This window comes from Odocoileus virginianus, chromosome 10 (assembly GCF_023699985.2).
Source record: "Odocoileus virginianus isolate 20LAN1187 ecotype Illinois chromosome 10, Ovbor_1.2, whole genome shotgun sequence".
Classification (NCBI taxonomy): Eukaryota; Metazoa; Chordata; class Mammalia; order Artiodactyla; family Cervidae; genus Odocoileus; species Odocoileus virginianus.
The window spans coordinates 12,788,596-12,814,595 of record NC_069683.1 but is presented as its reverse complement, the minus strand read 5'-3'; the positions used below and the strand labels follow the sequence as shown (position 1 = coordinate 12,814,595).

Sequence of the window (26,000 nt, the reverse complement as noted above, 5' to 3'; positions counted from 1 at the left end):
TGAGCAGCTAGGAATATGAGGGGGAAAAATCCAATAGGTGTCCTTGTTTGTGCATCCCATTCCCCCAAGATGTGGAGTGTCTTCATAGGAAAAAAAAAAAAAAAAAAGACATTTGGGAAGGATATCAACTAGTAAGAGACAGAGGTAGAAGGAGGGACTATAAAGATAAAGAGGAGTTTGAGAGGAAATGTCCATGAAGTCACAGAGGATTTAATGAGCACCTTCTGGATGCCCAGTCTTGTCACAAGCAAAGACATCTCTGACTTCAAGGAGCAGCCAAGATATGGGCATGTGAGAGCACTTTGTAGTAATTTAAGATGGTAAATAATCAGATGAAAATAGAAAGTAAAGTCGCTCAGTCCTGTCAGACTCTTTGTGACCCCATGGACTACACCTACCAGGTTCCTCCATCTATGGGATTTTCCAGGCAAGAGTACTGGAGTGGGTTGCCGTTTCCTTCTCCAGGGGATCTTCCCGACCCAGGGATCAGACCCAGGGATCAAACACCGGTCTCCCGCATTGCAAGCAGAGGCTTTACAGTCTGAGCCACCAGGGAAGCCACCACAAAGAAAAAAAAAAATGATAATGGGATATTAAAGGTTTATGGGCATTTAGGGGTGGGAGCTACTATTGTGGGGCTTCCCTGGTGGGTCAGTTGGTAAAGAATCTGCCTGCTATGTAGGACTCTGCCGGCAATGCAGGAGACTTGAGTTCAATCCCTGGGTCGGGAAGATCCCCTGGAGGAGAAAATGGCAACCCACTCCAGTCTTGCCTGGAGAATTCCATGGACAGAGAAGTCAGCTGGGCTACAGTCTATGAGAGTAGGACACAACGTAGCGACTAAACCATCAAGGCTACTATTATGGTGAAGTGAAGTCAAGTCGCTCAGTCGTGTCCAACTCTTTGTGGCCCCATGGACAATAGCCTGCACCAGGCTCCTCCGTCCATGGGATTTTCTAGGCAAGAGTACAAGAGTGGGTTGCCATTTCCTTCTCCAACTATTATGATAACAGTTGTATAAAGCAGGAAGAGTTATGAAATTCAGAAATTGAGGGTATATGGAGGGTTGACAATAAGTTTTCCACACCGGGAAATATGATGGTTTCAAAGGAACTCTCCACCTCAAATTCGTCTAATAAACCATCGCCTCAAGAAAGGGAGTCCAAAGAAACTAAGACCGCTGCGAGGCGACTGCTCCCGGAACTGGTACGGGCAGCTTGGAGTTGCGATACGGAAACTGTTCGCGTGGCACCCCCTCCGCCTCCTGCCTCTCCCGCCGCGTGGGTGCCATGGCAACCGAGAGAGCCGGGAGACCTAGGTTCCGGAAGCCGGAGAGCTGGAGCTCTGAAGCCACCCTGATCGAAGGATGCTGAGTCCGGAGCGCCTAGCCCTACCGGACTACGAGTATTTGGGTAGGCGCTTCCTTCGGCTTTGGGGAAGGAAAGAAATGCGGACGCATTAGGCCAGAGTCTGGGGAGGAGGATGGGGAGGGATCTGAGTGTGAATGGGTGGGGTGCGCTAGGGTGGGGTGGGGAGGGGGCGCTGATCCAGAGGCCTGAAGGTGTAAGGCCCAGCGAGGAGGAAAACAACATCTGGGGAAGAAAGAATGCTGAAGTGTACCCGCTGGAGCTCAGGCAGTGTGGATTGTGCTCACAGTGGGCTAGGTTGGAGTTGAGAATTGGCGGGGGTGGGGGGCTTTGGGGGTGTTACTGACTTGCTGCTAGTGGAGTAACCTTGGAATCTTGAAGTGCCACCTCAGTCATTCCGTGAGCCGTCAGATAACCGTCACGGCGGCAACTAACACTTTGGAGTTTTTCTTGTACGTTAGGCACTATGCTAAGCATTTTACATGCATTCTTTATTGAATCTTCGTAACAGCCCTAGGAGGAAACTGTTTTCCTTCCATTTTGCAGACGGAGAAACTGAGGCTGAAGAGATAATTTACACAAAGCCGCACCGCTAGGAAATGGTATGGCCTGGATCAGAACATCATTTGCCCACTCCTGAGCTTCAGTTCTTGATCAGTAGGGCTGCGGCTGTAATACGTTATGCACACTTAACACCTTAAGTGTGGATGAGAAAAGGATGTGTGTGTGTGTATGCGTACGTGTAAGGACACATCTTTTAAAACGTTGTTTATTCGCTAAGTCGTGTCCAACTCTCTTGCAACCCCATGGACTGTAGCTGGCCAGGCTCCTCTGTCCATGGGGTTTCCCAGGCAAGAATACTGGAGTGGGTTGCCATTTCCTTGTCCAGGGGATCTTCCAGACCCAGAGATCGAACCCAGGTCTCCTCCAATGGCAGGTAGATTCTTTACCACTGAGCATCAGGGAAGCCCTTTAAAACATTAATAGACTTTATTTTTAAAGAAATTTTAAGTTTACAGGAAATTAAGCAAATATTATAGTGTTCCCATGTACTCCTTGTCAGTTTCCTGTTATTAACATCTGACATCTATTAGTATAATACATTTGTTACAATTGATGGACCAATATTGACATGTTATTATTAACTAAGATCCACAGTTTTCCTTAGGGTTCACTCTGTGTCAGTACAGTTTTATGGGTTTCGACAAATGCATAGTGTCATATCCCCTGTTATAGTATTGTGCAGAGTAGCTTCACCCTCTGTCTATTCATCCTTTCTCCTGTCCCCCAACCATTGGCAACCACTGACCTTTTTACTCTCTCTAAAGTCTTACTTATTCAGAATATCATACAGTGGAGTCGCAGAGTATATAACCTTTTCAGACTGGCTTTTTTCACTAAGCAATAATGCATTTTAGGTTCCTCCACATCTTTTCCAGGCTTGATAGCTCATTTCTTTTTATAACTGAATAATATTCAACTATATGGATATATCGATACTGTACACATTTTTTTTTAATGAAAAACAATTCCAGTTTAAATTTCTGAATTTGTCATATGGAAACTAGATTAAAAAATATAAGAAGTTTAGAAGGAAAAGTCTCTTCCAGCCCTTTTCCCCTCATCTGCCAGTTTCCATCTGTCCTCAGCCCACTACTAGTAACTACTGTGACTGGTTTCCTGTGTGACCTTCCAGAGTTTAGTTTATTATGTATATAAGAGATAATGTATTTTTTTCTTTCTATATATCTCAGAGTGATTTCTGTATCAGTGAGAGCTTTCTCATTCTTCTCAGAACTTGTTTAGCTGCATAGTATTAAAATAATTTATTTGACTAGTTCTCGGTTGGTACACATGTTGTTTTTAGCCTTTTGCTATTATTGAAAATGTGTGTGTTAGTTGCTCAGTCATGTCCAACTCTTTGCAACCCTGTGGATTGTAGCTGGCCAGGCGCCTCTGTCCATGGGATTCTCCAGGCAAAAATACTACAGTGGGTAGCCAGGAGATCTTCCCGACTCAAGGATCAAACCCAGGTCTCCCGCATTGCAGGCAGATTCTTTACTGTCTGAGCCACCAGAGGAAGCCATTACTGAAAATGCCCCACTGAATAACCTGTAATTTTGTGCCATTACTAGTATATCTGCAAAGAAAACCACAAAGTAAAATTGGTGGGTCAGAGATATATGCTTTTTAAATATTGATAGACATTGCTAAATCATGTTTCACAGGGATTGGACCATTTTACACTGCTGTTAGCAGTGTAGGAGAATGTCTGTTTCCCTATGGTCTTTCCAACAAAATATGTCCAACTCAAACCATCAGGTATTTTCAACTGGTTAGTGACAGTCCCAGGGTAGATTTGATATGCATTTCTCTTATGAAGTTAGGACTCTTTTCACCAAGGTTAAGGGGTATATGTGGTTTTTAAAGGAGTATATATACCTAATTCTCCTAATTGGAGAAGGAAATGGTAACCCACTCCAATGTTCTTGGCTGGAAAATTCCACGGACAGAGTAGCCTGGTGGGCTATGGCATGGGATCTCAAAGAGTCGGACACAACTGAGCAATTTCACTCACTCACATATACCTAAAGAGCATGGTTAAATCACAGATAATTTTGCAGCCAATGAATAATAATATTAATGTCTAGCAATGCCTAGACTCTTTCTAAAGTTTTATGTTTTTTATCTTACTTACTCAGTACTAATGAGTCTATGAGAAGGAAATGGCAACCCACTCCAGTATTCTTGCCTGGAAAATCCCATGAAGGAAGAGCCTGGTAGGCTACAGTCCATGGGGTCGCAAAGAGTCAGACACGACTGAGCGACTTTTCACCAATGAGTCTATGAAATATTTGAAAAGCCTAGTCCGGTGTTCAGTTCCTTGGATGTTTGCCTCAAAGCCTTGACATAGTTAATATTACTGGTTCTTTGGTGAGTAGGAGCTGATGGTCCTTCCATAAGTGGCTTTTTTTTTTTTTTTTCAGGGAGACTAAGCCAATGGCATTGTTGATAATGAATCTATAAACAGAATCAAAGTTTCAGTTTGGCCGAAAAAACTTCAGCATCCAACCACTTAGCTAATTATTGAACCCTGGATTACTGAAGCTCTTTCAGTTTCTGTTGCATGTTTAAGTGTCCATGTCCCAGTCCCGGTCTGGACGTTCATACTGCCCTAAGCAGGGTCATACCACTCACTGCCTTACTCATGGTTGCTCAAACTGTACAACTCTGCTGAAATGCATTTGTCTTTAGTTGAGAGCAACCCTGCCCTTTCAGTTTGGTCTCTTTTAGAGGCATGCTGTTGCTGTTTTGAAGCATTCATCCTCCATTTAACAACCACTGAAAATCATCCCTTATAGATTAATGTAATGAAATAGTTTCTGGTTTGAAAATTTAAATACTTGTGGAGGTTTTGTTTGACTTGCTTTGGCTCTTCTCCTTTTCTTCTTCTTTTTTTTTTTTTTGTTTTTACAAATTATAAAGTCACGTGTGTAGAACTGGAGAAGAAAATGCATACAGAAAAAAGAAAATTGGGGAGATGGGAAAGCTCTAGGTATTCAGTGCATGGGAAAAGTGAAAGTTCAAGATCCCTTGGTAAGTGTAAACGGAGACCTCTCTTTAGTATTATGTACCAATTACAGGGGTACCTATTCAGTGAATATCTATAGATTTTCCTTTCTACGTGTTAGCCAGGGCTTCTATTTGCCTTTTTCACTACTAGCGAAGAAAAGAATCTTTCATCATGTTCGGTAAACTGATCCATTCCATGCTGACTTGGTGGGTTCGGAACCTGTAATCATGGCCTGGGATGGCTTTAGTATCTTAAGATCAGCATTACAGAATCAGCTCTGTGATGTTCATGCCTGCAGTCGTCAGAATGGAGTGATAGAAACTGTGTTAATGCCCAGGCATAAATAGAGAGAGGAGAATCTGGAAAAGAGATGAAATAAATATAGAGCCCTTGAAAGAGTTCCAGCTTCATGAAAGCTACTTATTGGAAGCTTCTGCCAGAGGCTGAGGTGTGTCTGTGTATCTGGTTGGGTGTGGAGAGTTCTCTAGAGCCGAAGGGCGGCCTGTTCTGGTCCCAGGTTTGCAAAACACACTCCCTACGTGCTGACCTGAGTATAAGCAAGAGGGTGTGAAGTTTATTATCTTACCCCACCTAAACTGGGGAGGTGCTTGCTTTCACTCATGTTCCTATTTACCTCTTCTGTTTCTATGGAAAGTGCTTTTTCTCACTAAGGTTGGTAGTGGATCAGCGTGATAGGTAACTCCAGGAAATCAGAGGTGGGTCTTTCTCCTTTGCAGGCTGTACTTATAGAGGAATGATAATAAATTGGAGAGGTTTTTTTTTTTTAAGTGTGGATCTTTTTTTTTTTTTTTTTGAGTTTGTTACAACAGTGCTTCTGTTTTATGTGTTGGTTTTTTGGCTGTGAGACATGTGGGATCTTGGCTCCTCAACTAGGGATTGAACCCACAACCCCCACATTGGAACGGTGAAGTCCTAACCACTGGACTGTCAGGGAAGTCCCTGGATAGGTTTTTGTTTTTTTAATTGGAGGATAATTATTTACAATGTCTCATTGGTTTCTGCAGTACAACTACCTGAATCAGCTATGCTGCTGCTGCTGCTGAGTCGCTTCAGTCGTGTCCGACTCTGTGCGACCCCATAGACTGCAGCCCACCAGGCTCCCCCGTCCCTGGGATTCTCCAGGCAAGAACACTGGAGTGGGTTGCCATCAGCTATAAGTATACATATATCCCCTCCCTCTGGATCCTCCCGCTCACCCCCAACCCCCACAGTTATTTTGAAGCTATAGTTTTTGAACACTTCATTTATGCTCAACACTGTGCCTTAACTCGTTTAATCTTTACAACTGTCATACAAGGTATTATTATTAGGCAAAAGTGAAAGGGAAGGATATACCCAACTGAATGCAAAGTTCCAGAGAAGAGCAAGGAGAGGTAAGAAAACCTTCTTAAGTGAACAATGTGAAGAAATAGAGGAAAACAATAAAATGGGAAAGACTAGAAATCTTTTCAAGAAAATTAGAGATACCAAGGGAACATTTCATGCAAAGATAGGAACAATAAAGGAGGAGGAAATGGCAAGGACCTAACAGAAGCAGAAGAGATTAAGAAGAGATGTCAAAAGTACACAGAGCTATACAAAAAAGGGTCTTAATGACCCGGATAACCACAATGGTATGTCTAGAGCCAGACATTCTGGAGTGTGAAGTCAAGTGGACCTTAGGAAGCATTACTACAAACAAAGCTAGTGGAGGTGATGGAATTCCAGCTGAGTTATTTTAAATCCTAAAAGATGATGCTGTTAAAGTGCTGCACTCAATATGCCAGCAAATTTGGAAAACTCAGCAGTAGCCACAGAACTGGAAAAGGTCAGTTTTCATTCCAATCCCAAAGAAAGGCAATGCCAAAGAATGTTGAAACTACCATACAAATGTGCTCATTTTACATGCTAGCAAGATTGTGGTCAAAATCCTTTAAGCTAGGCTTCAACAGTACATGAACCAAGAATTTCCAGATGTACAAGCTGGATTTAGGAAAGACAGAGGAACCAGAGATCAAATTGCCAGCATCCCCTGGATCATAGGAAAAACCAAGGGAGTTCCAGCTAAATACTACTTTTGCTTCATTGACTACTCTAAAGCCTTTGACTGTGTGGATCACAACAAACTGTGGGAAATTCTTAAAGAGGTAGGAATACCAGACCACCTTACCTGCCTTCTGAGAAATCTGTATGCAGGTCAAGAAACAACAGTTAGAACCGGACGTGGAGCAACAGACTAGTTCAAAATTGGGAAAGGAAGACTTCAAGGTTGTATATTGTCACACTGCTTATTTAGCTTATATGCAGAGTACATCGTGCAAAATGCCAGGCTGGATGAATCACAAGCTGGAATCGAGATTGCCAGGAGAAATATCAACAGCCTCAGACATGCAGATGTGTGTGTGGGGGGGCTTAGTTGCTCAATCGTGTCGCCTGGTGCAACCAGGCTCCTCTGTCCATGGAGATTCTCCAGGCAAGAATACTGGAGTGGGTTGCCATGCCCTGCTCAAGGGCAGAAAGTGAAGAGGAACCAAAGAGCTTCTTGGTGAGGGTGAAAGAGGAGAGTGAGAATCTGGCTTAAAACTCAGCATTCCAAAAGCCAAGATTGTAGCATCTGGTCCCATCACTTCATGGCAAATTGATGGGGAAAAAGTGGAAACAGTGGCAGATTTTATATCCTTGAGCTCCAAAATCATTGCAGATGGTAACTGCAGTCATGAAATTAAAAGACCCTTGATTCTTGGAAGAAAAGCTATGACAAATCTAGACAGCATATTAAAAAACAGAGACATCACTTTGCTGACAAAGGTCCATATAGTCAAAGTTATAATTTTTCCAGTAGTCATGTGTAGATAGATGTGAGAGTTGGACCATAAAGAAAGCTGAGCACTGAAGAACTGATTCTTTCAAATTGTGGTGCTGGAGAAGACTCTTGAGAGTCCCTTGGACAGCAAGGAGATCAAACCAGTCAATCCTAAAGGAAATCAACTCTGAATATTCATTGGAAGGACTGATAATGAAGCTGAAGTTCCAATACCTAGGCCACCTGATGCAAAGAGCCAACTCATTGGGAAAGAACCTGAAGCTGAGAAAGATTGAGGGCAGGAGGAGAAGTGACAGAGGTGAGGTGGTTGGATGGCATCACCAACTTAATGGATGTGAGCTTGAACAAATTCAAGGATATTGTGAAGGACAGGGAAGCCTGGCGTGCTGTAGTCCATGGGGTCACAGAAAGTTGAACACAACTTAGCAACTGAGCAACAATAATTATTAGTCCTATTTAGTAGTTTTTAAGATCTCTTTATTTTACAAATAAGAAAACTGAGTCTTAGAAAGGCTAATTGATTTGTAGAAAGTTACACAAGGTGGTGATGCATAAAAGCCAGATTCAGATCCAGGTTTATGGGATTCCATGCCTGTTTTTCCCTCTCTTCAGTTCAGTTTAGTTCAGTCGCTCAGGAGCTCAGTCGTGACTCTTCGAGAACCGACCCCATCGACCCGCAGCACACCAGGCCTCCCTGTCCATCACCAACTCCCGGAGTTTACCCAAACTCATGTCCATTGAGTTGGTGATGCCATCCAACCATCTCACCCTCTGTCGTCCCCTTCTCCTCCTGCCTTCAATCTTTTCCAGCATCAGAGTCTTTTCAAATGAGTCATCAGGTGGCCAAAGTATTGGAGTTTCAGCTTCAACACCAGTCCTTCCAGTGAACACTCAGGACTGATCTTTAGGATGGACTGGTTGGATCTCCTTGCAGTCCAAGGGACTCTCAAGAGTCTTCTCCAACATCACAGTTCAAACCCAGAGATAAAAATAAACAAACCAAAATAGCTGCTGCCTGTAAAGGGTGTGATCCTTGCTTCCCTTTTAAGACGGGAGTTCTTAAACAGTTCATCAGTTGCAAATAAGTGTCCTGAGAACAGAAATTGTACCTTACTCATCCTTGTACACCTGCTTTTCACAATGTAGACACCTTATATATACCTGTGTGTTACCTAAAAGTGTAAGTGTTAGTTGCTCAGTGTCCAACTCTTTGCGGCCCTGTGGACTGTAGCCCACTAGGCTCCTCTCTTCATGGGGTTCTCCGGGCAAGGATACTGGAATGGGTTTCCATTTCTTTCTCCAGAGGATCTTCCCCACCCAGGCATTGAACCCCCGTCTTCTGCATTGTGGGCAAAATTTACCGTCTGAGCAACCCATGGAACATGAATAATTTGACTTTAGGGTCCCCCAAGTGTGAGCAGCTACAACAATAACTGACTTATTAAGTACTTAGTATGTACCAGGTGACATTCTATGTACTTCACATACATTAATACACATGAAGATAGTTTCGGTTTTTATCTCCATTTCGTATATGAGGAAACTGCAGCACCAAGGCATTAAATAACTAGTTAGTGAGTCCTGGAGGCAGGATTCTAATCCAGCAGTATGATTTCAGAGTCCGCATTGTTAAACTCTGTGCTATGAATACCTTGAACAACTCCGAAAATGAGGCTACAGTTGTCGCACAGACCTGCATTCCATGGTTGCATGGATTCTGGAGTTAAGTTCAGATGACTCCAAGGGCTTAATTTTTTTTTTCTTTTTTTTCTTTTTCAAGGGCTTAATTTAACATTTCTGCCAGGAGGGGGCATCCTAGGAATCAGGATGGGTCAAATAGTAAAATTCAAGTTCCTTCTTTCACTGGACTCATCTCTCAAAGGCAGGCGGTAAGGAAGATAACATCTAAAAATAAACCATATAGGGGAGCTTGAGTGACAGTAATCTATGTACTTTGTGTAGCTGTGTGACCTTGAGGAAGTTACTCAACCTCTCTGTGCCTTAGATGCCTTATCTGCAAAATATAGATAATAATAATACTTACCTCATGCATGTAAGCTTTTAGAGCAATACCTGGCTGATACATTGTGAAAAGAGGATATACAAAGATGAGTAAGATATTTTTTCTTCTAGAGCATCGAGGTAAGTGCTCAATAGATATTAGCTGCTATTATTATTCCTATTTTTTTTAATAAAAATATGTAATACATCTGTGGCAATGGGTCACACAGAGCCGGACATGACTGAAGCAGCCTAACATGCGCAATGCATCTGTGGTGGCCATGAAACTGTGCCTCTCAGATCGCCTAGTATGGGAGGGGAAGGTAATTAGCTCAACTCCAGCTCTCAGTCCAACCTTATTCACACTGAGGCCACACTTCCCGCAGGCCGCTCCCAGCAGATGGCTGGGTGAGGCGGACAGACCCACTTTTACGAGAAGTGTGACTCCTCTGATGGTGACTTTGGCTTGAGGACTCCCACTGCACCGCAGTCAAACACTCTCACCCTCTTCTCTGCGCGGGTCAGCCCTGCAGTGTGTCTGTCACCTCTCTGAATCTCTTCCAGCTCCCTCCCCATTTTCCCTCATGGGCTTTTCATCCCCTAAATCTCTTGCATGTCTGATCCTGTCTTCTTGTCTGCTTCTCAGAGTCCCTGGACTAAGACAGCCTCCAGTAGTCACTGATACAGTTCCTTTCAGTCGTGAGGTTTAAGATTTCTTCAAGCCTTGGCAGAGGTTCTGACATATGACTGTTTCTATGTTGAAGATTCTTAAGTGTTACTAATCTTTTTTTTTTTTTTTTTGCATTTGCTGATATCAACTTGTCTTATTGCCCGACATAGTTTCTCTTTTTGCTTTTGGATGAGTCTTGATAAGCAAATGTAATTTTGTTGGAATATAATCAGTGAACCTCCCAAACCCAGCCTCATGCTAGGAAACATTGCCATTTACAGTAGGTCAGCTGAAATACTCATATGATTTTAGAGAGCTTGGGTTGTTGCAGAAAGGAAAAGGAATAAATACTATAGGTGTTACACTGATTCCCTAAATCTTTGGAAACTAGGTTTATAATAATAAAGCTGGTCACTTAAAAACAGTAATGCATATTTTCACAAAATCATGAAGGTAATATTCATAAATGACTGTAACACAAAGTAACAGTGTAATAAGTGCCGACTGGGAAAGATCGAGAGCAGGAGGAGAAGGGGATGGTTGGATGGCATCAGTGACTCAATGGACATGAGTTTGAGCAAGCTCCAGGAGTTGGTGAAGGACAGGTAAGCCTGGTGTGCTGCAGTCCACGGGGTCTCAAAGACTCAGACACGACTGAGCGACTGAACTGAACTGAAACTGGGAAAGAGCCGAGACCCCTGCCTACATAGAGTTCACTCAGTCTGTTTTAGCACTTAGATCCCATCTCCCGTGTATGGCATAAGTTTCCTGTAGGGAGCGGCACATTATATTCATGCTTTGCTTTATATAGAGAAGCTATTCAGGGAGCAAGAAAGAAAGAAGGGAAGGAAGGAAGAATTAGGAAGAGAAGAAAGGAAGGAGAAAGGGGGAAGAAGAAGCGAAAGAGATGATTTTGTGGACATGTGCCTTACTGTTTTTAAGTGACCAGCTTCATATATTGTAAACCTATGAATAGTATCCAGAGATTTAGGAAGTCAGCGTAACATCTATCATATTCATTTGTTTTCCTTTCTGCAACAACCCGAGCACCCTAAAGTCCTATGAGTATTTCTGTTGACGTAAACGGAAATGGGTTGGATTGGCTCTAGCATAGGGTTGGGTTTGGAAGGTTCACTAATCATATTCAAACAAAAGTAAATTTTCTGATCAGGATTCATCCAAAAGCAAAAGAAGAAATCGCCATCGCAGGGGCAGCAGTCCCCTAGGTGGCCCGGTTCTGGGGTGCGCCCCTGGGAGCTGTTCCTGGAGGTTCAGCCTCGACTCTGTTCCTTTCATCTTTCTAAGGATTCTGTAAGCTGCTTAATAAATGTGATCAGTGTTTCTGTTGGAGAGGGTTAGGGATGGGGAATGGAGGCTGTCAGGGGAGAGCCAGTGAGTTCTGAGGCATGCTGTTTGTTGACCATTACCCACCTCTGTTTCTCCTGGGTAACTGACTACAGGTGATGTCAGTGTTATTCTAGGGATTAAAAATAGTTCCATCAATTTTTTACTTTGCCTATCATTTATATATTCAGGTAATCTTAAAATCTTCCCTCTAAATGCTGTCTAAAAGTTGGAGATCACTATTTTTTGCTATAAATGCCACATTTGCTAGATGAGTGAATTTTAGGAAGCTAAGTAATCAAAGTTTTAAAAAGTAATAAAAAAGACTTCAGAAAAGAATAGATGATCCATTAACTTATCTCTGGTTCATCTTCCAGTTTGTATCCTTCTTAGTGCTTATCACAATTACCTTATTAATCTATTCATATATCTTGTTATTGTCTGTTTCTTACTAGAATGTAAGCATAAGGGCAGACTTATTCTCTTAGTATCTCCAAAATCTAGCACAGTGCTTGGCCCAAGTTAAATGCACAGTTGTTAAATGAACAGTGTGCTTTATGTGGGCTTCCCAGGTGGTTGCTAGTGGTAAGACCCTCCTGCCAATGCAGAAGATGTAAGAGACTCGTGTTCAATCCTTGGGTCAGGAAGATCGCCCGGAGGAGGGCATGGCAACCCACTTCAGTATTCTTGTCTGGAGAATCCCATGGGCAGAGGAGCCTGGCGGGCTGCAGTCCATGGGGTCGCAAAGAGTCGGTCACAACTCAAGCGACTTAGCACATACGCATATGCTTTAAGTAGCAAAATAATTTTTTTTTTCCTTAAATGAAAGAAAGGAATCCAGTTCAGAAAATAGTTATTGAATTCCTGCTGTGCGAGAGACACTAGGCCTTTTTCCCTTCTTCCATTGACAACCAAAGGATAACTGATTAAAATCTTTACTCTGAATGCTGTCCAAAAGTTGGGGATCACCATTACTTGCGTGTATACCGTGTTTGCTAAATGAGTAAATATAATTTCTTGGTTGACAGCATGTTTTCTTCGTTTTGATTACACAACAGTAAGATTTAGTTCCTTTTTTCAAATGGTTTCTTATGAAGAAAGGAAATTTAATACTATTTTGAGGCATCTACTTGAGATCCCGTTTTCAGTTGGGCAGAGTAATATGCTTTGATTAAGCCTGGAATTACCCTTGTCAGCTAATCGCTGGGTGCTCTGTGTTGGGATGCCCTCGCACTGCTTCCCTACGGGCCTTAGGAAATAGCTCGTCCTATGATTGGAATTTCAAGTCAAAACACATTTATCTGACCAGAATTTTAATGATTTATCAAAGAGAGGAGGGGTTTTCCCAAACACATCTGAACTTACCAAATTACTGATCCCATTAGCTATGTTTTCTCTTAAGCACTTCTCTTTAAACAAAGTAATTACAGCTGAAATCATCCAATGTATTTTTCATAAAAGCTTTTGACTAAGTTGTGTTTGATTAGCAGGAACCCAGTAAAAGTAAATATTGTTTGAGAAGGCACTTTCCGGGCCCTTTCTTTTTCTTCATTGAATTAGCTTTTTGAAAGCACTGTTCTTTGGAGAGAGTAAGAGCCTTTTTCCAGCTGTCCTATTGTGTAGCCCAAGGTCTTGCTAATACCATTATCTGGCCCTGAGATTACAGGTAATTGTGATAAAACACAGGCTTCAGTTTCTGTAATCTCAGACAGAAATCTGTTTGTGCCTTGGCCTTCACATCAGGTGTTTGTGAAATTCAGACTTCTCTCACCTGGAATAGCGCCCCCCCACCCCACCCCCGGCCCCCAGTAAACAGAGGTATCTGGCAGAAAAAGGGCTGTATAAGAGCCATTGCCTTTTTTTTTTTTTTAATCATGTGGCAGAACTCCTCCTGTGGCCAACTTACATACAACATGTGCCCTAAATGGGAAAATTATATATTTTAAAATAGGCATGCTTGAAACAATAACACTTTTGAATGTGAAATGTACCAGAAGGCCGCATGTCTCTGGCTCTGCTTGTCAAATGGAGAGGCTGCCAGAACCACTCGGCTCCATGGTTCTCATGCCCTGAAGTCCTGGAAACTGACACGTAAGTAGGCAACGCACAAAGCGGCTCAGCCCATGAGAAAGTGAGTTTGGGCGCCTGGGCTGGCCCCCTTTCTCTCTGTGTGGAGTTCTTTCCAGCTTCGCTTCTTCTGTCCCATCACAGCTTTTTTTTTTCAGAAAGGAGAGATTAAACGTGTCTGGTATTTCAGCATGTCAACGGCACAGGCAACATGAGGCCAGCACTCAGGCCACTGTTCAGCCTGTCATATGGAAGGAATTGCTTTTCAGGGGAGATTATAATTGTGTATGTAGCCACACAAATGCACATTCTGCCTGGAGGAAAATGCACAGAAGAGGAGGCCTTATGCTGCCACTCAGGTCTTTTTGTGGAGGGCTGCATAAGAAGCCCTTACATGGCATAGTCAACTCTTTTGGGCTTAATGAGTCATCTTTTTGTGTGATGCCTACTTCAAAAAAAAGGGGGGAGGGGGGAGGGCGGGGGTAGAGGGGGAGAAGCAGAAACACACTCTTCCCCAAGTGAATTGCTTTTATTGGCCCTGCAGCTTTGTCTAAGACTTTTGCAGATTCCTGATGACATCATTTATAATGCTAGTTCACAGACAGTAAACAAAAAAATAATTTAGCTTTTAGGCATTTCGACAAAACTTGAATAGTCCAATGTAGAGAAATGATAATGAGCTTTATGAACAGTAAGCACATGAGCTTAAACAACAAGCATGACCCCAGTCTTTCTTGGAATGTGACACATTGAAAGATGACTGTAGAGAAAACTAGAAGATTGACACTTTTGAATTATGTGCAGCTAAGACTTGAGTCCACAGTCTAGTGTTAATCCCATGCAGTATGTTCTCGTTAGTAGCTAAAGTACAGGCTACCAAGTGAGTAAGTCATTAGGCCCCTTGAACCCTAGCGTTTTACCCATAAGAAAGGAAAAGGTAATATTACCGCCTACCTCACTGGAATGCTAGAAGATTGAGACGATAAACATGTAGAACTCTTTATAAGAAAGGTGTTTTGTAAACAGAAAATACCATTATTACTCTCCTTGATCAAATTTCCCCAACACAAGGAGTTGATAAAAGCTACCTCATACTGGGTGGAGAGGATGAATTAATTAATATATGTCAGTTATCTTACAGTGAACTATTTAATGAGACCTAAAATTGTCTTTCTTGATAGTCTATAGACCACCAAACCTGATATTTAAACACATGATTCACTTACAAAGTCTTAACATGCGCCGTCAGCCTTTTGCCTTGCCTTCACGGGTTGTGGTAGAGAATAGTGCATATATCCCTCTACCATGTGGTGGTGGAAGAAAATAAGTTAGGTCTTCAGGAAGCATGGCCCTGCCTTTTTTCTTTTCAAGGTTATGCCTGCAAATAGTCTTTGGAGTCTTGCTAATCTTTGTTGCCATGTCTGAACATAGGTAGTGACTGTTTTGACCTTTGTTCTTCCAGTAAATATTTGGTTTTGATCTCATGTTTCTAAAGAAGAAACAAACATAACGAAAAGAAGTGATTGATTTGTCTTACTTTGTGAACTTTTCTTATCATATTTCTTAGTAGCTTAAGAAAAAAATAATTGTTGTTGAAGGACCTAACATTGAGTTCCCTAACTGGAAAGGTCTTAAACTAAGCCAAGTAATAAAAATAGCATTGGTTGTTATCTTTAGAGGAGAAGGGATACCGGAAAAGACTTTGCATTTTTTAAATGACAAAATTTCACTGACATCTCTGCTTCCATTTTTGTTGGTATTTGCATAAGGTTTTAGGCAACAAAACCTGAGACGACCCTCTTGGAAATAATGTAATTTTCAATGTAATTTTCATCTTTTGTTTCCAAGTACACTGACGTTTGGATAACCTCACTTCCCAGATTTCATTTTCTATTAGATGACACAAAATGGGAAACGCTATTTCATTTAAATTCTAAACCCTCAGCAGAGATTATCTGTCTTACGTTTTTAAATACAGAGATAATATTCCAGCTTCTAAGTAAGCCCAGCCTCCCAAGTACTGTCTTTAAGTGGGAAATATATTCAAACAGATGTTCTTGGTATGCCAGCTGAGGTCCCTCATACCCAGGAGGACTAGAGTCAGTCCTGATAAGATATTTGTGAGGTCGGTACCAGCCCGACCCTCACTTTTCCATGAGGAAACTGAAGTTTAGGTCGTGTAACTTACCCAAGGTCACTCAGCTAGTAAATGTGGAGGTGAAGCTTGAGTGAAGTTTATCTAACTCTAGAGCCTGTGTTGTCAGCTACTTTGCTAAGGTCTGATTTCTCAAGGCCCGCTTTCTTATTCAGTTCATAAGGATTTAAGGATTAGAACTTAATATTTTAACAGAAATGTGTACAGAATATATGAGATATTCCCCAGATTCCCTGGTATATAATAGAACATAATTTAACATTTTCTTAATGACATGGTGTCTTATTTTAGACATTTTTACTATAGATGTGTTATGACATTTACTCATGAGGGTGTATGTTAGGAAACAGGGACTCAGAGAGCTTAAGTAAAATTTCCAGCGTTCATGTAGATAGCAGTAGGTGGAGCTAAGATTTGATTCTAGTTCTTCTGATTCCAAATTTAGTGGTGTAGGTGCCACTCACTCAGTGTTAGTTAAATCTGACTGGTAGCTGTTGATTAATGACAAGAACGTCCCCTGTTGCTCAGAAGTCCTCTCTCTCCAGACTGATGTTTCCTACTGGGTCAGTAAGCTGGTGAGGATGCTGAGGTTCTGTGCTTCAGGTGGTCGTGTGCCACTGATCTCAGGGTGATGGTTGAGCAACCGCCCCCTCTGGTGCAATGGCTTACACAGGAGAGAACTTTATTTCTCTCTCCCTTAACCTTGGTCAAGGGTACAGAAGGCAGAATCTGCTCTAGGAAGCCATCACAGGATTTCAGGCTAGCAGGGTAGCCATGCCATTTGAAATCCATGGTTTCTGAGGATGGCTCTGTCGTAAAAAGGAAAAGGGGAAGGAATGAGTCCAGGGCAAACACCTTTTAAGCAAGGAAGGCAGAAGTTGCGAACATCACTTGTGCTCACATTTCATAGGTGAGTACTTTATAATATACTGTTTGCAGATGGCATGCGAAGTGAAGTCACTCAGTCGTGTCTGACTCTTTTTTTGCGATCCCATGGACTGTAGCCTACCAGGCTCTGTCCGTGGAATTCTCCAGGCATGAATACTGGAGTGGGTTGCCATTTCCTTCTCCAGGGGATCTTCCTGACCCAGGGATCGAACCCAGGTCTCCTGCATTGCAGGCAGACGCTTTACTGCCTGAGCTACCAGGGAAGCCCACTTTATAATATAAGACCCCTGCTAATTGCAGAGGAGCTTGGGAAGTCCAAGCAGACATCGAGTGTAAGAATAGGAGCACATATTTTGCGCTCCTCCTCAGAGTGCAAACAATAACCTCCCATGCCTGGTATGTGCATAGTTAGTAGCTGCTTGCCCTTATTCAGAGGGGGAGCACAGACGTTCTAGTGGGTGCCTGACTTTTCCTTCCCTACGTCTGCCTCTTCAAGAACAGTGTATTTTATTGCTTGTCCCTGTTCTCCACTCTTTTACCTTAAGCTACTACTGAGCTGGTTGCTTCCTTTTTATTATTTTTTTCTTTTGTAACTCTGTGTCTCCTGTCATTTCTCTTGGATTATTTCTCTGTCCTTTGTAAATATTTCCAACTAATCAGAATAGTTCCTTTCTACACTTCAGTGAGCACATGTAATTGTTAGGGTTTTAGTTCTTCCTTATTGTGTTGCTTGCTGTCTGTTGGGGCTTACTTTGCTGCCAAATAAAAATTTTTTGAGTGGGAAGTTAGATCCATGGTAGAAACTTAAATCTTGTCTCCAGCGAGCTAGTTTTACAATAAATAAAGATATTTGACTTCCTAGACTGAGAGTAAGAGATTTAGGAGGACGAGGAAAATGTGGGGACGCAGAAACTGGGGGAGGAGTGAGTTTCAAGAGGGAGGGGGTGTTCAGTGCTATCAGTTGCCTCCAAGAGGTCAAATAAGATAAGAGCTGCGAGAGGGATTGTTAGTGCATTAGGTGAGCAGTTTCAGTGGAGCAGTGTGGCAGGACGCCAGCCAGGTTTGCCTGTAAATGGGAAGGGTGAGGGATTTGAGACAATAGGTAGGGTAGACTTGTTTCCAGAAGTTTGGTGGACTGGGGAAGGTGGACAGGGGGTGGTAGCAAGGGTAGGGGAGAGTTTATTGCTGTTTTGAAGTTTTTAGAGTCTTGAGTCTGTTTACAGGCTGAAGGAAAGGGAGGCATTTCAGAGGAGAGAGGGATGATCCAAGAGAATAAGATGATTAAATGATGCAATACTTTTTAGAAGAGGTGGGAGAACATTCCAGGATCAAGGGCAGAGGTGCAAGCTTGTTTTTGGAGGTGGGAATCAGGGCCATGTTTATTCATTAGGCACTACAGGCATTGTGCCTAATCTCTAAACAGTTTTGAAATTTTTGAAAATATTTGATACCTAAAAAATGTTTGTGTGTGTGCATGTGCTCAGTTGTGTCTGACTCTCTGTGACCCCATGGACTGTAGCCCACCAGGCTCCTCTGTCCACAGGATTTTCCAGGCCAGAATGCTCAAGTGGGTTGTCATTTTCTACCCTGGGGATCTTTCCAACCCAGGGATCGAACCTGCATCTCTTGTGTCTCTTGCATTGGCAGGGGATTCTTTATCACTGTATCACCTGGGAAGCCCCCAAAATAATATTTATTGACTTAAAATATGGGTAAATGTTTAATTATACATTTATAAAACATAGTATAATATCACTTTTATTGTTATATTTAGTATGGAAAAACATTTTATTACATTTAAAAGCAACTTTCACATGTTTGCAAGGTAATGCTCAAAATCCTTAAAGCTATGCTTCAATAGTAGGTGAACCAAGAGCTTCCATATATACAAGCTGGATTTAAAAAGGCAGAGGAACCAGAGATCAAATTGCCAACATCCATTGGATCATAGAAAAAACAAGAGAATTCCAGAAAAATATCTATTTCTGCTTTATTGACTACTCAAAAACCTTTGACTTTGTGGATCACAACAAACTGTGGAAAACTCTTTAAAGAGAGAGGAATACCAGACCACCTTACCTGCCTTCTGAGAAAACTGTATGCAGGTCAAGAAGCAACAGTTAGAACCGAACATGGAACACAGACTAGTTCAAAATTGGGAAAGGAGGAGGTCAAGGCTGCATATTGTCACCCTGCTTATTTAACTTATATGCAGAGTATATCATGTGAAATGCTGGGCTGGAAGAATCACAAGCTGGAATCAAGATTGCCGGGAGAAATGTCAACAACCTCAGATATGCAGATGATACCACTCTAATGGCAGAAATCGAAGAGGAACTAAGGAACCGTTTGATGAAGGTGAAAGAGGAGAGTAAAAAAAGCTGGCTTAAAACTTAGCATTTAAAAAACTAAGATCATGGCATCTGGTCCCATCACTTTATGGCAAATAGAAAAATTGGAAACGGTGGCAGATTTTATTTTTTTGGGCTCCAAAACCACTGCAGACCAAGACTGCAGTCATGAATTTAAAAGATGCTTGCTCCTTGGAAGAAAAGCTATGACAAACCTAGACAATATATTGAAAAGCAGAGACATCACTTTGCCAACAAAGGTCCATGTAGTCAAAGCTGTGGCTTTCCCAGTAGTCATGTATAGATGTGAGCGTTGGACCATAAAGAAGGCTGAGTGCCAAAGAATTGATGCTTTCAAATTGTGGTGCTGGAGAAGACTCTTGAGAGTCCTTTGGACTGCAAGAAGATCATACCAATCAATCCTAAAGGAAATCAACCCTGAATATTCATTGCAAGGACTGATGCTAAAGCTGGAGCTCCAGTACTTTGGCCACCTGATGTCAAGAGCCAACTCACTGGAAAAGACTCTGCTGCTGGGAAAGATTGGGGGCAGGAGGAGAAGGGGCAGCAGAGGATGAGATGGCTGGATGGCATCAGACATGAGTCTGAGCAAACTCAGGGAGATGGTGAAGGACAGGGAAGCCTGACGTGCTGCATCCCAGAGTCACCAAGAGTCGGCCATGACTGAGCGACTGAACAGCAAAAGCAAGTTATAGGTAAGATTTTTTGCAGCTAGCAGGAGATCCCAAGTGTGAATTCATGTGCTAACATGGTTTTAAAACAGCTCTGCAAGAATATTATTCAACATAAAAAAGAAGAAAGTCCTGCCACTCACAATAGTGTAGATGGATGTTGAAGGCATTCTTTTAAGTGAAGAAAGTTAAAGACAAATACTGTATGATCTCACTAGTATGTATGTAATATTTAATATATTAAAAAAACCCTAGACTCATACATACCAAAGAGGTGGAGGGTGGGTGAAATGTGTAAAGGTGGGAAAAAGTACAAATATCTAGTAATACAATAAATAATCCCTGGGGATGTAATGCACGACATGGTGACTATAGTTAATTATAAGGTATTGTATATTTGAAAATTGCTGAGAGAGTAGATCTTAAAAATTCTCATCACAAGAAAAAAATTGTAGCTGTGTGGTGACTGACAGATGTTAACCAGACTTACTGTGGCGACCATTTCACAACACACACAGATACCCAATCATCATGCTGTATACCTGAAACTATTAAAATACAGTGCTGTGTGTCAATTATGTGTCAATAAAAAAGAAAAAGAAAGAAACCCTGACTCTACAAAGAATAATTGCTTTTGCATAACAGAGACAGAAAGTGACATTGGTGAAGGACAGAGGTGAAGTGCGGGCTGAGAGTTGATGTTCTTTATAGGCCACCCACCTTGTCTTTCTCTCTGAAGTAAGATTCAAGGTTACCTCCCTAGAGTTAGGAAAACAAAAGTAAAAGGCATAGGAGACAAAGAAAATTAGTGTTACTGTGGAAAAGAAGAAACAAGCTGCTGTAGGAAGGAAGAACGACAGCTTGACTAGGAACAAGTAGAAGAATTCTGAGCAGCATTAAGACATTTGAAGTCAAGATGTATAAATGCACAGTAGTGTGTGCCTGCTCAGTTGTGACCCCATGGACGAGCCCACCAGGCTCCTCTGTTCATGGAATTTTCCAAACAAGAAGACCCACTGAAGTGGGTTGCCATTGCCCACTCCGATCCTGGGATCGAACCCAGGTCTCCTGCATTAGCAGGCACATTCTTTACCACTGCGCCACCTGAGAATAAATAAACCCTTTGAAAAAAGAAGCAACAAAAAACATAAATAGGAACAAAGCTGACTATGTAAACTCTAAAAGGAAAAACTACAAAAATATTGCAAAGTAATAATTAGATGAAACAACGGAATAACTTTTAGGAAAACAAGGTGTTACAGATAATGGGTAAAGAGGGAAAAATCCAAAATAAGAAAAATTATTTTATTTGATGTTTATTAGCTATGGAATTTTATCAGCCAAGTGGATTTATAAAAGCTTTAAAGTAGTAATACCATACCCCACAAATGCTCACTTCTAAATCCCCCTCCTCAGAGGAGACTACAGATTTTTTCACCATATCTTTTGCTATTTTGCTGCATGTCTTAAAATGACATGCTTACATTGCTCTTCTTGATTTTTCAGTTGTGGATATTGTCTAATGACTGCCTGTGATGGATTTAGCGCTTTTATATCCTCTTAACTTCCCTTCCTCCTAGCCTTGCAATAAAATTATGATTTTTGGTTAAGTCAATATTCAGTGTTTATCATCACTAAGAAAATGGTATGTATACATTAGTCATGAAGTATACTATGATTACATTTCTCCTTTTTTCATAGGTTTTTTCCCCCCCAGAGTTAATCATTGCCTTGTCTTTTGTTTGGTTGATTTTCTATGAGCTTGTCTCTAGTTTCTGCCCCAACTCTCCAACCAAAAGGCTAGTCTCCTCCGAGCTGATTCAGACACATCAGGTATTCTCTAAATTTCAATTTATTTTCTTCAAGATAACTCTCCTGGGGTACTCCTTTACCTGATTGGCCCTCCTGCTCTCATCTGACCCAGTTGCTCTCAAAATCCTTATCCCTATCATGAATATTACTCGTCTCTCTCAAGTGATACTCCGTATGACCTAAAGCCTCTGGTTTCCTTTTTCCACAAATGCTCTTTCTTTTTCTTAGGTTGTATCCTTTAGTAGCTTTCTGAGAAAGTTTGCATGCAAAATAAAATTTAGAGTATCTTGTATCTCTGAAAATGTCTTTGTACTACCTTCACACTTGATTCATAATTTGTGTAGGTATAAAATTCTATGTTGGAGATAATTTTCCCTTAGACTTTTAGAGGCATTTATCCTTTATTTTTTAGTTTCCCATATTGCTGTTGAGAAGTTGAATGCCATTCTTATTTGTTATATTTCATAAAGATATCCATTGGTGTTGATCTTTCATTCATTTCTTGAGGCCCTTTCAATGTGGAAATTTACATCGTTCAGTTCTGAGATGTTTTCTTGAATTTATGTTTGGCATTTTCTCATGTCTGTTTCTGGAACCGCTGTTACTCAGACATTGGACCTTATGGATTCATGCTCTAATTTTCTTACCTTTCTTTCTTCTTTTCCATATTTTTTGGTTTATTATATTTTATGTGACTATGTTTGACCTTTCCAATCCTATTGAACGCTACAAATATCTACTATTATATTTTAATTTTCTCTTCATTTTTTCCTGGATTCACGAATATAAGATTTTAACTTGTCTTTCTGAGTTTTTTTTTTTTTTTTATTTGAAGGATAATTGCTTTACAGAATTTTGTTGTTTCCTGCCAAGTGTCAGCATGAATCGACCATAGGTATACATATGTCCCCTCCCTCGTGACCTCCCTCCCGTTTCCCTCCTCTTCCCACCCCTCTAGATTGTTACTTTCTGAGGTTAGTAATTGTGATATTTCTTTCCTTATTTTGTTGTTGTTCTGTGCTTTGGTTTGGTTTGTTTTCTTGCTTATGTGTATGTCTTCTGCATTTTTTTCTTTCAAGTTTATTTTTTCCTGTGAGTTATTTTTGGTATATTTTTAGATAAGAACCTTTCCTCAAGCTTTTGGAGCTTCTTGGGCATCTGTTTACGTGCTGAGCAGGGGAGAGTCTTACACAGGTCAGTAGGCAGGCATTAATGCAGTCATCTGGCACCTCTAGTTTTAACTGTCCTTGAAGTCCCCAAGTTCAAAGACCTGATGATTCAGTTTCTTAGCAGAAGATAAACCTTTAATGTCATGTCTAGGTAAAGGGAGGGTGATCACTTTGCTCCATAAAGTTGGGGAGAGGATCCTGAAATATAATTGGTTCTTATGTAGACTTTTCACTCAACTTTACTAGTTAGCTTAGGCTGCCAAAACAAAAAAATCAGTGTGTATGGATCCACTTTTGTATGTGGATATCCAGTTTTCCCATCACCATTTTTTTTTAAAAGATTGCCTTTCCCCCTTGAATAACATTGCATCCTTGTCAAAATTATTTGACATATATGTGAGGGCTTATTTCCATGCTCTCTATTCTATTCCGTTGTGGGTTTGTTTTTGTCTGTTTTCATGACAGTGCTGCACTGTTTTGATTCCTGTAACTTTGTAATAAGTTTTAAAATTAGGAAGAGTGAGTCATCCATTTTTGTTCTTTTCCGAGATTTTTTGGCTCTTCAGAGTCTCTTGAGATTTCATTGGAATATTAAAATGAAAAAAAAAAGAATATTACAGTGGGATCCTAGTTGTTCAGGGTTCAACACAACTGTTTACTCCTCTAAGTAATTTTTTAGTCCTTTCTGTTTGGACTAGGTTTCATCTATACGGGTCATGGTGGAGAGGTCTGACAGAATGTGGTCCACTGGAGAAGGGAATGGCAAACCACTTCAGTATTCTTGCCTTGAGAACCCCATGAACAGTATGAGAAGGCAAAATGATAGGATACTGAAAGAGAAACTCTCCAGGTCGGTAGGTGCCCAATATGCTACTGGAGATCAGTGGAGAAATAACTCCAGAAAGAATGAAGGGATGGAGCCAAAGCAAAAACAACACCCAGTTGTGGATGGGACTGGTGATAGAAGCAAGGTCTGATGCTGTAAAGAGCAATATTGCACAGGAACCTGGAATGTTAGGTCCATGAATCAAGGCAAATTGGAAGTGGTCAAACAGGTGATGGCAAGAGTGAATGTTGACATTCTAGGAATCAGTGAACTAAAATGGACTGGAATGGGTAAATTTACCTCAGATGACCATTATGTCTACTACAGTGGGCAGGAATCCCTTAGAAGAAATGGAGTAGCCATCATGGTCAACAAAAGAGTCTGAAATGCAGTACTTGGATGCAATCTCAAAAATGACAGAATGATCTCTGTTCATTTCCAAGGCAAACCATTCAATATCACGGTAATCCAGGCCTATGCCCCAACCAGTAACACTGAAGAAGCTGAAGTTGAACAGTTCTATGAAGACCTACAAGACCTTTTAGAACTAACACCCAAAAAAGATGTCCTTTTCATCAAAGGGGACTGGAATGCAAAAGTAGGAAGTCAAGAAACACCTGGAGTAACAGGCAAATTTGGCCTTCGAGTACGGAATGAAGCAGGGCAAAGGCTAATAGAGTTTTGCCAAGAGAACGCACTGGTCATAGCAAACACCCTCTTCCAACAACACAAGAGAAGAGTCTACACATGGATACCACCAGATGGGCAACACTAAAATCAAATTGATTATATTCTTTGCAACCAAAGATGGAAAAGCTCTATACAGTCAGCAGAAACAAGACTGGGAACGGACTGTGGCTCAGATCATGAACTCCTTATCGCCAAATTCAGACTTAAACTGAAGAAAGTATGGAAAACCATTAGACCATTCAGGTATGACCTAAATCAAATCCCTTATGACTATACAGTGGAAGTGAGAAATAGATTTAAGGGACTAGATCTGATAGACAGAGAGCCTGATGAACTATGGACGGAGGTTCGTGACATTGTACAGGAGACAGGGATCAAGACCATCCCCACGGAAAAGAAATGCAAAAAGGCAAAATGGTTGTCTGAGGAGGCCTTACAAATAGCTGTGAAAAGAAGAGAAGGGAAAAGCAAAGGAGAAAAGGAAAGATATTCCCATTTGAATGCAGAGTTCCGAAGAATAGCAAGGAGAGATAAGAAAGCCTTCCTCAGCGATCAATGCGAAAAAATAGAGGAAAACAGCAGAATGGGAAAGACTAGAGATCTCTTCAAGATAATTAGAGATACCAAGGGAACATTTCAGGCAAAGATGGGTTCGATAAAGGACAGAAATGGTATGGACCTAACAGAAGCAGAAGATACTAAGAAGAGGTGGCAAGAATACACAGAAGAACTGTACAAAAAAGATCTTCACGACCCAGATAATCACAATGGTGTGATCACTCAGCTAGAGCCAGACATCCTAGAATGTGAAGTCAAGTGGGCCTTAGAAAGCATCACTACGAACAAAGCTAGTGGATGTGATGGAATTCCAGTTGAGCTATTTCAAATCCTGAAAGATGATGCTGTTAAAGAGCTACACTCAATATGCCAGCAAATTTGGAAGACTCAGCAGTGGCCACAGGACTGGAAAAGGTCCGTTTTCATTCCAATCCCTAAGAAAGGCAGTGCCAAAGAATGCTCAAACTACCGCACAGTTGCACTCATTTCACATGCTAGTAAAGTAATGCTCAAAATTCTCCAAGCCAGGCTTCAGCAATACATGAACCGTGAACTTCCAGATGTTCAAGCTGGTTTTAGAAAAGGCAGAGGAACCAGAGGTCAAATTGCCCATATCTGCTGGATCATTGAAAAAGCAAGAGAGTTCCAGGAAAACATCTATTTCTGCTTTGTTGACTGCACCAAAGCCTTCGACTGTGTGGATCACAACAAACTGTGGAAAATTCTGAAAGAGATGGGAATACCAGACCACCTGACCTGCCTCTTGAGGAACCTGTATGCAGGTCAGGAAGCAACTGTTAGAACTGGACATGGAACAACAGACTGGTTCCAAATAGGAAAAGGAGTATGTCAAGGCTGTATATTGTCACCCTGCTTATTTAACTTATTTGCAGAGCACATCATGAGAAACGCTGGGCTGGAAGAAGCACAAGCTGGAATCAAGACTGCTGGCAGAAATATCAATAACCTCAGAAACGCAGATGACACCACCCTTATGGCAGAAAGTGAAGAG

The 26,000-nt window shown here is 41.4% G+C and overlaps 1 protein-coding gene across 2 annotated transcripts in view; it reads left to right on the top strand.

Moving 5' to 3' along the window:
* The first annotated feature begins 1,252 nt into the window (after positions 1–1,252).
* The window catches only part of CSTPP1 (centriolar satellite-associated tubulin polyglutamylase complex regulator 1), a 205,163-nt gene continuing 180,415 nt past the window's right edge, over positions 1,253–26,000 (top strand). Inside the window, exon 1 of one of the 2 annotated variants that reach the window (XM_070473076.1) lies at positions 1,253–1,412. In XM_070473076.1, the coding sequence (XP_070329177.1) occupies positions 1,367–1,412 (46 nt within the window). In that variant the 5' untranslated portion in view covers positions 1,253–1,366. The remainder of the gene's footprint in view (positions 1,413–26,000) is intronic. The other variant, XM_070473075.1, reaches the window with a different exon arrangement.